Source organism: Parasteatoda tepidariorum, chromosome 3 (genome assembly GCF_982258835.1).
Source record: "Parasteatoda tepidariorum strain Cologne lab strain chromosome 3, Ptep-v5.0, whole genome shotgun sequence".
In the NCBI taxonomy this organism is placed as follows: domain Eukaryota; kingdom Metazoa; phylum Arthropoda; class Arachnida; order Araneae; family Theridiidae; genus Parasteatoda; species Parasteatoda tepidariorum.
The window spans coordinates 97,249,501-97,263,790 of record NC_141757.1 but is presented as its reverse complement, the minus strand read 5'-3'; the positions used below and the strand labels follow the sequence as shown (position 1 = coordinate 97,263,790).

At 28.2% G+C, this 14,290-nt stretch overlaps 1 protein-coding gene across 3 annotated transcripts in view; it reads right to left on the bottom strand.

Moving 5' to 3' along the window:
- LOC122268305 (basic phospholipase A2 pseudexin A chain) overlaps nucleotides 1–14,290 on the bottom strand; it is a 35,405-nt gene that overhangs the window by 19,707 nt on the left and 1,408 nt on the right. Inside the window, exon 1 of one of the 3 annotated variants that reach the window (XM_071183413.2) lies at nucleotides 13,753–13,847. The exons of 1 other annotated variant lie outside the window; for it this stretch is intronic. In XM_071183413.2, coding sequence (XP_071039514.1) covers nucleotides 13,753–13,762 — 10 coding nt within the window. In that variant the 5' untranslated portion in view covers nucleotides 13,763–13,847. Of the gene's footprint in view, nucleotides 1–5,210; nucleotides 5,322–13,752; nucleotides 13,848–14,290 lie in introns of those variants that run through there. One more of the 3 variants, XM_071183411.1, reaches the window with a different exon arrangement.

Genomic DNA, 14,290 nt, shown 5'->3' with positions numbered 1-14,290 from the left:
CCCCTGCAGGAAAAACTGTTGCCATGAATGGGTGAACCTGGTCTGCAACTATGTTCAAGTAGCTTACAGACGTCAGGGATTGTTCTATGAGGATTATGGGTCCTAATGTTTCCCACGAAAACATTGTTCCTGGACGAGAAACCATGAAAACCTGGGAGAGCCCATTGTTATAGATGGAGGGTGGTCATAATGTAATGGCTCTTCGGTGTGTAAATGAGAGATACAAAAAATAAATACAAATTACAATGGAAAAAGTTGATCAGATAGAGTCCACATCTTTATTAAACAAGATTTTAAGAGATTTGATCAATTAAAACAAAAAGAGCTTGTACTTGAAATCACTTAAATTAATTATCGTTTCTTTAAGGATTTATTTTACATAAAAATAAATGGAATGGATCTCTTTTTTATTTTAAATATACCATTGAACTAAAAATTGAGTTTTAACCCATCAAATGTAAGGAAAGTGATCATCTGCCCAGCCCAGGGCTCTAAGAGGCTTCACGTTGGTGATATTCAAAAAAAAAATTATAATTTAAAAATTAAAATTTTTTTAAAATTGCACAGTACTGATAATTTGTAAACCTTTTAGCTTTATCATAACGATGAAATGGGAAAGAAGACAACAGTATCCTCACGTTTAAAACAAAAACTTTTTAATAAAAATTTGAAATAGAAGTTGATTATAAATAAGAAAAATTTAAATGATGATCTTACTTCTTCCACTACTTTAATTCAATTTGTTAACTGTGAAATCAAAATAGACAATTAAAAAAATCCATCCATTATTTACAATGAGAATATTAAAATCGCTCTTAAGACGTAACTTTATAAAATTATCCTTCTCCTCGTTAGCCATATTTCGCGCTTTTCCTTAAGGGGTAGAGCTTTCTATTAATTGAGCTGCTACTTTTAGTGAGACATATCTGCTGTAAATTGTATCTAATTTAGAAAGGCTCGTCCGGGACTTTTCTCGGAAATGGTTATGATAAGAGTTCAACAAAAAAAAGAAAAGGAAAAAAAAAAAAAACATTTCTGGTTTAGTTGTTTATATTTGGGTTTAACATCGAAAGGACAAAATCTGAGTTATGTGAATTTTTTTTAAATACAAATTTCCTAAATTCAGTTTCTGTCTAAAAAAAAGTCACAAATGATACGTGATGAGTAAAAATTGACATACATGTGTGTTTAGGAGACTAACAAACAACAAAATCGAATAGAATATTTGAGATTAACTTTAACAGAAAAACCGAAATTTTATTTGTAAAAGGTTTTATTGTGCATCAATGACAAAGCATGAAGGGAAAGAAAAACAAATGTAAAGCTGATGCGAAGTTTATGGTTAACTACTTCGTTTTAGAAATCAATTTAATTCTAAAAGTCATGTCAGATGAAATTCAAACTAAAATGGTAAATGGCTTTAAAATATTTTGTGATAGTCACGATTGCGTGATGCGTCTGTACTTCGAAAATATTAAAGGAGGGAAGGAGAGAGTTTGCCACCAGATTTTTGTTTTTTCAAGGATCACAAAGACATAAAACTGCGGCACATCGTTTATTGGCAATGTACCCTTAAATTGTATTTATAGTCTGCTATTGCTTGGATAAAACTAAAACTGCCTGCAGTTTCGCTCTGATAAGATTCATATCAAGGGTGAGCTTTTGATTCTGGACATATCTTAAAATAAGTGTTTAAGAAAATGAATATAACTCGAAATGCGCGTTTAAGAAAAGCTTCAAATGAATATTTGACGAAAATGGACACAACTCAAAAAGCGTATTTAAGAAATACATAGCTATTCAAAAAATGGAGGTAGCATTTGATTCCTTTTTTTAAATTTCTCTTTCGAGTATTGCTATTTTTTTTAAAGAATTAACCAATGAATCCAAATAAAATTGTTGTTTTATGTCCTTCAATTTCATAAATTACATTCGTCGAATTTTCTTTTTGCTCTGTCATTTTTTGAAAAGACAGAGCTCTGTTTAAAAAGTTGTCGCTGGTTCTTATAGATTTATAACATTGGTAGTAAATTTGCGTTGTAGGAAATTTGATTTTTAAATACCACTTATTTTATCATTAAGCGATCTAGAAGATCGTTCGAAAAGTTACATCTATAATATAATCAGCCAGCTCCGAAATGATTTTGCTTAGAGTTTAAAAAATTAAGCAAAATTCCTGGTGCATTTGGAAATGAGCATTTTGTGCTACTTTCATTTTCTTAAAAACGCATTTTGAGCTATGTTCGCTGTCTTAAATACACATGTTGAGCTGCTCCCGAGAATTGCCTATTTTGAGTATCGAGAATTGACGAGCGACAACGAGTAGAGACCTAACATTTAATATAATTTAACTAAACTATGAAAGGTATTAAGGGATAAAAACTGGGGTATTAAACATGGATAAGGAGAAAATAGAGGGCAAATTTATCTGAAAAGAATTCGTCATCAGATTCGGGGTTGACGAACGATCACGAACAAAGGGGCTAAACCCCCTCTTTCCAATATAATAAATTTAAAATCTTAAAATCATTTGGAGAAATTTTCACACATCCATAGCTAAGCAACCATACATGCGCATGGTTATCTGCATTTTCTTATATAACTTCGTGACTGACAATGTTAACAAATGCTACAAAATTTCATTATATAAAGGAAAATAAAAGAAAATATTTTATTCTTCACAAGAGGTTAAGCCTTTTTAAAACATATATTTATAAAGTGTCTTTCTTTTAATTATTAGAAAAGTGTAAAAAGGGAAAAGTAGAAAATTGGGTGATGCAACATGTAATTAATTATATATTAAGTTATTTTAACGATGTAATTTAATTTAATCTTAATTTTCAATTTCAGAAGAATCGAATTTCTTTCAGTTTCATGTGAAATTTTAAGTTATGTACATAAATAAGTGGAGAAAATGTAATTTTCTTTTTTAACATTTTCTTTTGTAAGTTAATCATGTTACTTGCATATAAATTAGACACTATATTTTTCTCATAAATTTAAATTTTTATAAGTTAATAAACAAATTTAGAATTTCAGAATCTGAACACAATCGTGCTCACAAGCGCTTTCTATGGTAACATTTGAAAGATTCTTGAAACGTATTTGTGACATGTAAATGGTATTTTTCGATAAGAACTAATAGAAACTAATAGTAAATAATCCAAAAGAAACTAATAGTAAATAATCCAAACTTTAGATTACACAATATATGTTTCATCATAAACATTAATTTATTTATTAATTAATTAATAATTTTTTATTAATTTATAGGGCAAACTGAAGGATAAATTAAAGTGTTAAAATGAAAAGAGCATTTTTTTTTAAATATAATTTACAATTTGATAATTTTTAAGAAAACATTGTTTTGTCGTCAAAAATTATTTCTATTTTATATTATAATAATCTAAATTATCGATATTTTACTTGATGTGAAACGCAATGATAATTTCCATACTTTTTAAATTTTGTGACTGTTTCATTATCGACGGTTAATTTACTCATAAATCACGAGCACTGTTTCATGAAGAAAATAATAATTTAATTTCAAGTGACATTCGTTGCAAGTTATGATTCAATGGATTATTGTGAAATGGTGACGAACCATAAATTTGTGTGATCAGTTTTGAAATTTGTTAAATGGAATCATGATAATTGAGAATTTGGGGGGAGGTTCAGAATAATACTTGAAATTCAGAGGGTTTTATTTACAAATTGCTTGTGAGAGACAACGGAATTTTTCTTAAAAATTTGCAAATTTTATAGGCAATTTAAAAAGAGAAATTTTTTTTTCTAATAATAAGTGAGGGTTATGATTACATACTATATTTACCCCACCAGAACGTTACATTTGTGCCCTGATGAAATTAGTAACTATATTTTATACTAACTATATATACTAACGAAACAGCTGTATTTTTCTCATTGTTCATTTCTTATTGCTTCTTATTGTAACATTTACTTATTGTTCAGAAACAAATCTTCATAGTTCAAATTTTATTTTAAAACCTTAACTACGTAATGTTATTTAATGATATCTGTAAACATTTCCAACATTTATCATTTATGTTAATAACTAAAAGTTTTTGAATTATAAATAATTATATAAATCTAGAAACTTTTTATGATGAAATCGGTTTTCAAAAATCTATAATAAAAAAATTCTTTTCATTATTTAAAAGAATTTAATTATTTCTGTATCTATGTCGTGTTATTTTTAAATTTATGTTGGCCTTTTTTAAAAACATTTTCTAAAAATATTTTTTCATGTTTTTTTATACTTATAGTTTAGAAAATAAGCCTAGCTTTCTCTCTTTCTCAAACTTAAGTATTGTTATTTTCCAGTTTTAATTTTTTTGAAATTATTGTTTTTTTTTTCCTGTTTGTTTTTACTTCCGTGTTTTTACTTTAAAAAACGAAACTCTTTCTTTCTCCATTTCTTACTTAGCAAATATTGTTTCCTAATTTTTTTAATTATTATTTTTTTATATTTCTTATGCTTGTACTTTTGAAAACTTTCTTCCATTTTTTCTTTAACTTAACTTAATCTTATTTAGTTTCATTTTTGAAAAGATTTTTTTTCTATGTTTTTATACTATGTTATAGAAAATGAGCCTCTTTCTCTCTCTCTCATTTTTTCTAACTTTGCTAATATTATTCTCTGGCTTTTATTTATTTATTTAGTCCTTAATTTATTTATTTGAAAGAAAAAAAACTTTTTTCATATCTTCTATACTTTACTTTCGGAAACCTTCTTTCTCTCTCCCTTTTTAACTAAGTAAATATAATTTTCTAGTTTTTATTTTTTGTAATAGCGGTACATTGAAAAGGCCGATGTTTATGGGGGCTTATAATTATTTATTTATTTTAACGTATTTTATTTATTTTTAGCCATTTTTTTTTTAAAAAAAAACTTAAACATAAAAACTATCATAAAAGAAATTCGAAAGTTGTTATCTTCCATTTAAAAATGTCAACCTTGTATATTTTTACTTTCGACAAAAATAAAGAAATTGTCTTTCTTAAAGGCTGATGATCTATACCTTCTTTAATTTTCTTGAAAGTTAAATGAATTATGGTTTTCTCTTTCGTTTGATATAATTCGTAAACTTTAGAAACACTTTTGCAAAAATTATCTGGTTTTTCCCGAATCATAATTTATTTTACATGCTTGATCCGAGAGCTGTTAAAACGAATTAAAGATGACTTACCTTGAAACAAAATCAAAACAATACCGCAAAGAACTTCCCACGCCAACACTACACCCATCTTCAAATTACTCAATAAAGCACTAACAGGTTGTGATGGTTCGGAGAAAGTTTCTGAAGTATGAAAGTGAAAACGATTGATCAGATACCGGACGGAAAAAAAAAACATGGACTGACCTCATTAAAAAAAAAAGTCTAGTAATACAACTTTCTGCCAAAAACGAGCACTGAAGTAGAACTAATATTTGTCTTCCTTGATTTCGATACACATTTCACTAATGAACACTCTCAAATAATTTTAATTTGTCTTCACGTGTTCTACAGATCAAACACAACGCTTAGCTGGAACAGATGAAAGCAATTTCGTATCATAAGCAAACAGCAAACGACTTTTTTTTTTCAAGCTATTTTTTTTCCAGCAAACGATTACATGATTTCTATAGAAACGAATAAAAAATGTGAAATTTATTTATATTTGTTTACTTATTTTTATTGTTCGAAAAGTATTTTCAATTAGCTTTAAATTTTAAGCAATAGATTGAAAAACGGAAACAAAGGAACAATGTCTTTGCCAAGTGTGCACTAAATAAGACAGTTATGTCAGTAGTGTTCCGAGCACTTTACAGTAGTAAGGATTTTCAAGGGCAAAAAAGAACAATAAAAACACATTTGCCAGACGTTGTTCCTTTCTTCAAAATGACAAAAGAAAGAAATTTTTATTTTATCCTTTAATTCGTGAAACATATTAGAAAAATTTCTATTCATGTGATTTTATAATAGTTCGGAGTATAACTCCAGGCCGACTGAAAATGAAAGTTCAATGTTACTGGAAAACAAAACAAATATTACAACAAAGCTCTTAAATACCTTTAACTTCTTAGCTTATTTTTATGTCTTACGTATGCGTAATAAAATGTCCGTTTCAGAAATATGATTTTTGTAATATACTTCATATAAACATATGTTCAGGAATTGAAAATTGAACGAAACTACTTCATTAGAATGAATAAATTTTGGTTATTTCTTATTTTAAAAGCTTTCATCTCTCGCCATTTTGGAATGTAGAAAAATATTTCATTTTTATTTTCTTCGTGATTTTATTATTCTTAACAAAATTTTGTTTATAAAGAGTATTAAATTACATCTAAAAAACTGGAATACAAAGATGCAGATCCGTAACTAAGAAAGAGAAGCACAAATAAGATTTTCAAATAAAATGTAATTGGTCTCGCCTTAACGAACACGCTTAAATCTTGCTCAAGCTTCTTTATCAGTGAATCAATCATTCACCGAATCAATGAATAAACTAAACAATAAATAAACTAATGAAGGAAACAAAAGTGAAATGTTTAATAAATCATTAAATCAAGAAGTAGACAAATAAATTGATGATATTGGGAATAATTAGCTGATTAATGGAATTCAAAATTATTTTATAGACTCTTAATCGCTGATCTCGTTGATTATTATATATAGTATTAAATTTGATTATTTTCAATATTATTAGTTGACAACTTTGCTATACAGAAAATGATCGTAACTGTTTTCTAACTCCTTCTATAATTTGGAAAAAGACCCATTGGCAAAATGGATCTTGGTTTCGATTTGATGACGTGATCACACTTTTCAACTACATACAATAATCAAGAGTAGTAGTAAACAGTGCGCATGCGTTGCCATTGCATGCGTTGCTATGGCGACCGCTGCTGTTTGATAATGTTTTTAGAATTCTTTTTTTCACTCTTAATTTTGTTATGCATTAAGTTAGTGAGTTTATTTTTGAGATATGGGAGCAGAGAGATCTCATAAATTCTTGAGTTGTGAACAAAAGAGAATTCCATCATTTGAACGATTTCGTTTTTATTTCACATATTTACACGTTAATTTTTATAAGTAATTCATAATAATTAAACTATACTAGTTTATATGTTATACTAATTAATGTACCTATTTATAGTAAATTTCAATAAACATATCTAGTTAATATATCAAATAAATAAAGAAATCTAGACTAAATAGTCATCAATTAAAAATGTATGATGCCGCCAAACCCATTTAGGAGGGATGCTGGCAAAGTGGGAGGGCTCCTCTAGCCGAATGGAAATTACCAGCCAGCTTCACCTCATTTGTTTGAAAGATATACCTCTTGATAGCTTTTAGTTCGCCTAGAGACTTTTCTCAAAAATTTAAGGTTATTAAACTTTTTATCAATTTTAAGTAAGCAATTTAGTATTGTATATTGTAATTTAGTATTGTCTGTTTTTAGATTCTCTTTTTTTAAATTTATATATATTTCTGTTTTAACTGACGAAAACCGATGTGAATTTTCTTTTAACGCAAATTGCTCATATAGAAAGACATTTTTCAAAACGTCAAAATTAAAATCATGAATTTATTTTTTTGGAAAGATACGGGCGCGTTTAGTAAATATGTATTATCAGTTTATTTACATAAATGAATTATCAGTTATTTGTAAAAACTAAAAAGGTGATTAAAGGCATATTTAACATTGCTCACACACTTGTGTTTTTATATAATATTTAAGTGTACTATTTATTTAATAACTGAACTTAAGAACGCTTATTGCTGAACAAATTACTTCATATTAGTAGTCTGTAAGCTGTATAAAATGTGAGAGCTAATTTTAACAACTTATTCAGATAAAGTGTAAATGACATCCCATAACTTTTAAGTATTGATTTTCTTCTCCTAAAATAAGTATAAATTTTAAATCATTTAATAAACTCGTGAAAAAAAGACAAAACAAGTTTGAAAGATTCTATTAATAGCAGATATAATACATCATATTCATTTCCATCCGTAAGAAAGAATACCATGTATTTAAGGATGAAGCCTTTTTTACATGTTACTGGGGAGGAAACTAATTCATATATGGTTGACTAATTAGTAATGTGTGTACAGTAAGCAGTTTTTATCTAATGAATCGGATTATTACTTTCTAAGACTACTCTATTTTAATGCTAATTAATTTTATTTCATAACCGGCATTGAACATCAGACCAAATTCTGAGTTTGCAATTATCAATGTTCAGCTCTGTGGCCTTGTAACGATGAATCCAACCCAGAAGGCAAGGGAACTCCTGGATCAAGCATAGGGACAAGCTAGCCTTCGTGGTGAACTTTTTGATGGAACTGACCCGCATTTGCGTTAAATGGAGAGGAAAACAGCGAAAACTTCCCGAGGTTGGTCTAACAACAAGGGAACTGTTACTCATGATCCGTCTACCACTGGGAGTATATTACATCATTACTGTGGTCGGTGCGAGCCGGGTGCGGAATTCGTATCCCTAAGCCATTGCTGGGATAAGGACCTGGGTCACAGCATTGAAAGGCGAGCGCTGTATCCCCTGATCTAGCACGGATAATTCAAATTAATTTGCGCAGATGATAATTTAAATTTCAAAATCAGATTTGAAAACGTACTTTCTCTGAATAAACGACTCTCAAAATAATACCACAATCTGAAAAATATAGTCCCAATAATTTAGGCAAGAAAGAGGTCGAATGTTTGGAACGCTTAAAGCTCAACAAACACTGCAGAAATTAGTACGGTGAAAAGGGAAATCTTCCGCAGTCATAAAATTTAAATAATTCATATTTCCAAGCATTTTATTCGTGTCTGAATAATTTGAATAGTAAAAATGAATAAATAAAAAATAAACAAATGAAATCATTCCGTAAGAGAAATCAAAACCGTCCTTGCGGTTTCCTTTGAAGAAAAACTATTCAGTTTTTATCGGAAAAGGAATACAAATAATTGTAAAACATTGAGAGATTGTTATAGAAAATAATGGAAAATACGTTATTGATAAAATGAAAAAACTTTTCTTTTATAAAAATTGGTTGTTATTTTGTTGGGTTTCAAATCGTCTGGAAAAAAAACTCCAAGTTTTGTCTGACAAAACCTCATGCATTAGGAGTGCTAGAAAGTATATTTATAAAACAATTTAAGTAAGGATCATTTGAAGAATATTTTGTATATTTCAACAAAAAAATAAAAATTCACACAGGCATTATAGTTTAAATATTATTGCTTTTTATTCCAATTATTATTATAAACTCTGGAAAAACTCTTAGAAATGTAAAAAAGAATTGAAAATCGAGATGCACCGAGTACCCTGAAATTACCCTTTACTCGGCTAGATATTCATTACACGGTTATTAACCAGACCCACGAAAAAAAAAATTACTTTCCGGTACATGGTATCCAGTTTTTAGTCTCAAGACCCTGTACCGGCTACCCGAACCCGACAAATTTTCCTGGGTTGCAGTGCCGGGTAACATTCATATGTATTCGATATAACCTTATTCATAATTATCGTAACCTTAAAATCAGTAATATACGTAGTTTCTTAAATTCATAAGTTTCTCCAGTCTCTTAATAATCAAAGTTAAAATAACTAAATAACTCGTACGACACATTGAAATTTTGTGCAAAATTTTAATTCAGAGAAAATTATATGCTAAAGAGAAGTGTTCGCTTCTCTTGGCATATAATTTTCTGTCTTCTATAATTTGATTGTCTTTCAATTTCTTTTGAAAGACAATCAAATTTAGATATATAATGGTGAAAACTATTTTAACAGAATTAATATGATATTTAAATAATTATATTTTTCAAAGTTAATAAAATTATAATGTATAAAATTCAAAGACAATGTAGAAATGTGTGATACAAGTGAATTACTTTCATAATAAATTAGCAAATAAAAGTACATGTTGAAATCAAAATTTATGTGTAGACAAAAATTGATAAACGATTTTTTAAAAAAAAATTTTATTTAAGAAAATATCTTATTTTTTATAATTTAACGACAAACTCACTTGGAAACATTTTGGTTTACGCTAAATTTTGAAAAGGAGCACTTATAAAAATAGCCATCGGGAATTTTAAATAAAATCTTTATCAGAAAGCATTTTTTTAATTCGTTATAACTTAATAAATTCAATTCCAACCACTCTGGCAAAAGTTCTCTTACAGTCGGGTTTTTAAGGTTTTTTACCTTGCTTAACTCAAATACGCGTTATTTTCATCCAGAATTTGATCCTTTACTGCTACTTAGTTTAGGAATTAATTTATGCATTGAGGATTCAAAATTATTATGTCGAATACGGAGATTGAATCGTAAAATTAAGTACAGAAAAAGCTTTATATTAATCTCATTAACTTAACATTGGTAAAAAAAAAAAGAAATTTTTTACTGAATTTCGAAAAGCTTAAAAGATTATTCTGCGGTAAATCTTATAGCACATAAATTGTGTTTTCAGTAATCGCATTGTGAAAAATTAAAAATAAAAATATTTCCAAAATATTTTATAAATATCTACTTAATAAAACCTACACTAATAAATACAATGAAAAATTTAAATTAGTCAAATGAGCAAATGAAAAGAGTTAATTGATTTTAAAGTCTATTAGCAAATGTTTCCACTTCATAGCAAAGTTTTACATTAATCATTCTACATCCAAACATTCGATCGAAATTTCTCTCAGACACTTTTTTTCAAAATTATTTTTACAAAATCTAAAAATAAAAACACGAGATTTCATTTATATAGGGGCACAATAATTTTCGTAAGGATATATCTTGTAAAATATTTGTTTCACGGAAAATAATACGATTTTTATGTATAAAATTTTATATCGTTATGCTCATATTTACACCTCGAATAAATTTTAAAATACCGGATCGGGTAACCAATAAAATTTTCGCCTGGTAAAAGATTCATTTTTCACCAGGGGAAAATTTTTTTTTGACATCCCTCATTAAAAGTTTAAGTTTTAAAACAGAAAAAGTGTTATTAACTAATATTGGATTTAATAGTTTGATTTAATAGTATCAAAGATTTAAAATAAGTGGATATTTTTTCTTCCTTTTTTAAATTTCAAGCATATTTACAATACATTAGTATTAATATCTGCATAGAAATCAATAGCGTTGCAGTAATATTATTAAATTAATTCGTCGTTTTTTTCATTGGTTTAAGTTTTCATTTTTTTTTTATACATTTTTATTTTATGGTTTCTTTTAAGCAATGCAATTGGAGATAAACTAGATTTTTTTCTTCTTATCAAATCCCCCTTTTCTCCCTCAACTGAACTGTTTAGTTGTGTTGTAACAAGTTAGGAAACATCATTTTTCACCTTTCATTTAGAATCGTGGTGTAGACAAAAAAAAAATTTATTCCTTTTTTTCAAAGAAATACTTGAGAGTCAATAGAAGTACATTCTGAACAAATTCACTCTATTTAGCTGTTGTAAAATGCAAATTTTTATTGAATTATCACTCAATAAATTTACTAATATCAGACGATTAAGTTGCGATTCAATTCTTATTTTATAAATTCATTAAAAACAAATTATTTGACTTGAAAATAAATTTAAATAATTTTCAGAAGATGCAAATTAATATAACTTTTTAGGTTCTAGAATTTGAAAAATATATTTTTAAGCCGATTTTGGAAATTATTGTGGGTTATGATTGTTTTAAGGTAGTATTCTCTGCAAAAAACATTTTAATTCTAAAATAAGTTGAAATTTTACTTATTTATTTAGCTGGTCTTGTAATTTTCTGTTTGATTATGAAAGGAAAGAACAAATTGCCTTATTTGGAACTAAAGACGCCAAAAACTCCTATGGATGGACTCCATTAAAGCGGATTTTAAAACAATCAAGGTATTGAAATGGCAAGACCTGGCAACAAGGAAAATGACACCGAGAAATGCTTCAAACAAGTCCAAGGCTCACCTCGTGCTGCCGTGCCAACAACGATGCTGATAAAATGCCTAAACACCGTAGTTTCTTAAAATTGATGGGGGAAGAACATTATCAATCCAGAACTAAAACGGCGTCCAGGTAATTTCTTTTTCCGATTTTAAAATAGTCAAGTCATACATAACTAGATTTGACTGTAACTTTAAAGTGTTTTTTGTTTGAGAAAATCAACAGCTTATTTTACGGAATTTAAAGATGTATTGTCGCGTTATGGTGTCCTAAAATATTCCCTTCTTGGAGAATTTCTGGAAGGCATTTTTTAGAGAACCAATTATGTGTGACTGTCTTTTCTCCTTCCTTCAGCTTGATACCTTTGATCAGTCCTGTGCCTCTAAAGAAAACTGTATGCATTATTTTTTTAATGATATGTTGTCTTTTCACCATTGTGTGTTTAATATCATTATTAAATACCTATACCTCACTTTTTTGGCTTGTTGGAACGTCAGAAAATATTTTGTGCGCTACACCAATAGTTACCAAGTTCGAAATAATACGGAGAGGAATATCTTTAAGTAATTTAGGTTTTTTTTTTTAGTTTTTTCTGACATGCACCTGTTTTTGGAGCTCAACCATAAGCTATTTTTTTCATTTGCGATTTTTCATCCATTATTTAACGTTTTACGGCGGATTCAATGTTAAATGCTTTCTGTATCATTTGGTAGGTACAGCGATTATTATCATCGATTAAAATTTTTCGTATGACAGTCAGATTATTTGGAATTACATCTGTAAGTTTTTTTTTCTGATATATTCTTCATCCTGAAGAGAATTGTGACCTCTGTAAAATTCTGTAACCCATCTGAAAACAGTAGAATTAAATTGCTTTCATTTCCAGATGCTAATTGTAGACTATCTTTCTTCCGGATGTAACCCTGCTTCAATATAATAGAAAATCATGACATAATATTCTTGCGTCAAATCCATTCTTTCATCTGTCTGAAAATTATTTTGTAATTGTTCAATATTAAATGATCAGCCAGGATAAAATAGTTCATATTTAGAAATTTAACAGCTATTTTTTTTCTTTCACTCTTTATATGTGAAAAAACGTGTATCTCAAATATGCGAAAAAATGTGTATCTATGTGTATCTCACAAATTTCAGAGACTCTCGTATCTGTGAAAAAGCGTAAGTATTAAAAGACTCAACACAGGTTAAAAACAACCGGCCCAGTTCTGTTACGATTAAATAACTATTCCTTTTTAAGTATTTAAGAAGTATTTTATATAAATACTAATTTTAAACTTAAAATAGATAGTTCATCTCTATATTTTTTTTAATTGAATTTTTTAAATCCTATTTTAAATGTAAAGAATATATTTAACGTCTATATTGATTTTGAAATATCATATTTTTAAAATAAATATTTCAATATACTCTCTCCTCAAATCGAATCCTCCCTCAACTATTTTAAATAAATATATCAATCTCTACTCCTAAAATTATACACAAAAGCGGATATCAGCTGGAGAGCTTTCATCACCGGAGATAATGAAAGATGCCTTTGTAGGAAAAAAATGCAATAAATTTTGTAAAAGCCAACTAAGGTACTTAAATATTTAAAAGAAAAAAAAGTTTTACTTTTTTACAGCGCAACTTTCGAAAGAACTGTTTCCGATATATTTCCCGTACCTAGTCTCATAACAATTAAATTAATTGTCGAAATTTTGCAACACTTTCATTGAATCATCCTGACCTACATTTTGTTAGTCGAACACTTAACATAGCGAAAGTTAAGGAAATACATACCCGACCCCATGTGTGCACAATAAATTTACTCTTTTCGAACAGAAATTTGCAAGTCACGCCGCCAAAGAGAAGAAATGAAACGGAACAGAAAAAGACGTGCTACATTCGCATGTTTTCTCTCAACTAAGTGAAAACTCCAAAGTAAAATTCTGTTTTTTTATTTATTTAATTATTTATTCACTTTTTATTTTAATGAAATTGAATGCATGCACAGTTTAGAACATTTTCCTAAAAGTTGGACAGTTTAAAACAGTGATTTAAAACAGGGATTTGCAAAATGTGAACCGCAACAAACTGGTGTACCGTGTTAAAAAAAATAAAAAGAGCTTGTGATTGAAATAAAGTATTCCGTTCTAAGTTAGATGAGTTAGTAAGAACAAGTTTTGTTCAGAAATCAATGTCGATGAAAAGCGTGAGTTGTTGTATAAAACATTATTCTTTGCTTCAAATTAATGTGCCGTAAGCAGCATGTTGGGTGCCGTAAGCAGCATTCACACGACACATTTAGGGTGTTTTATAATGACCGCTCTCAATACAT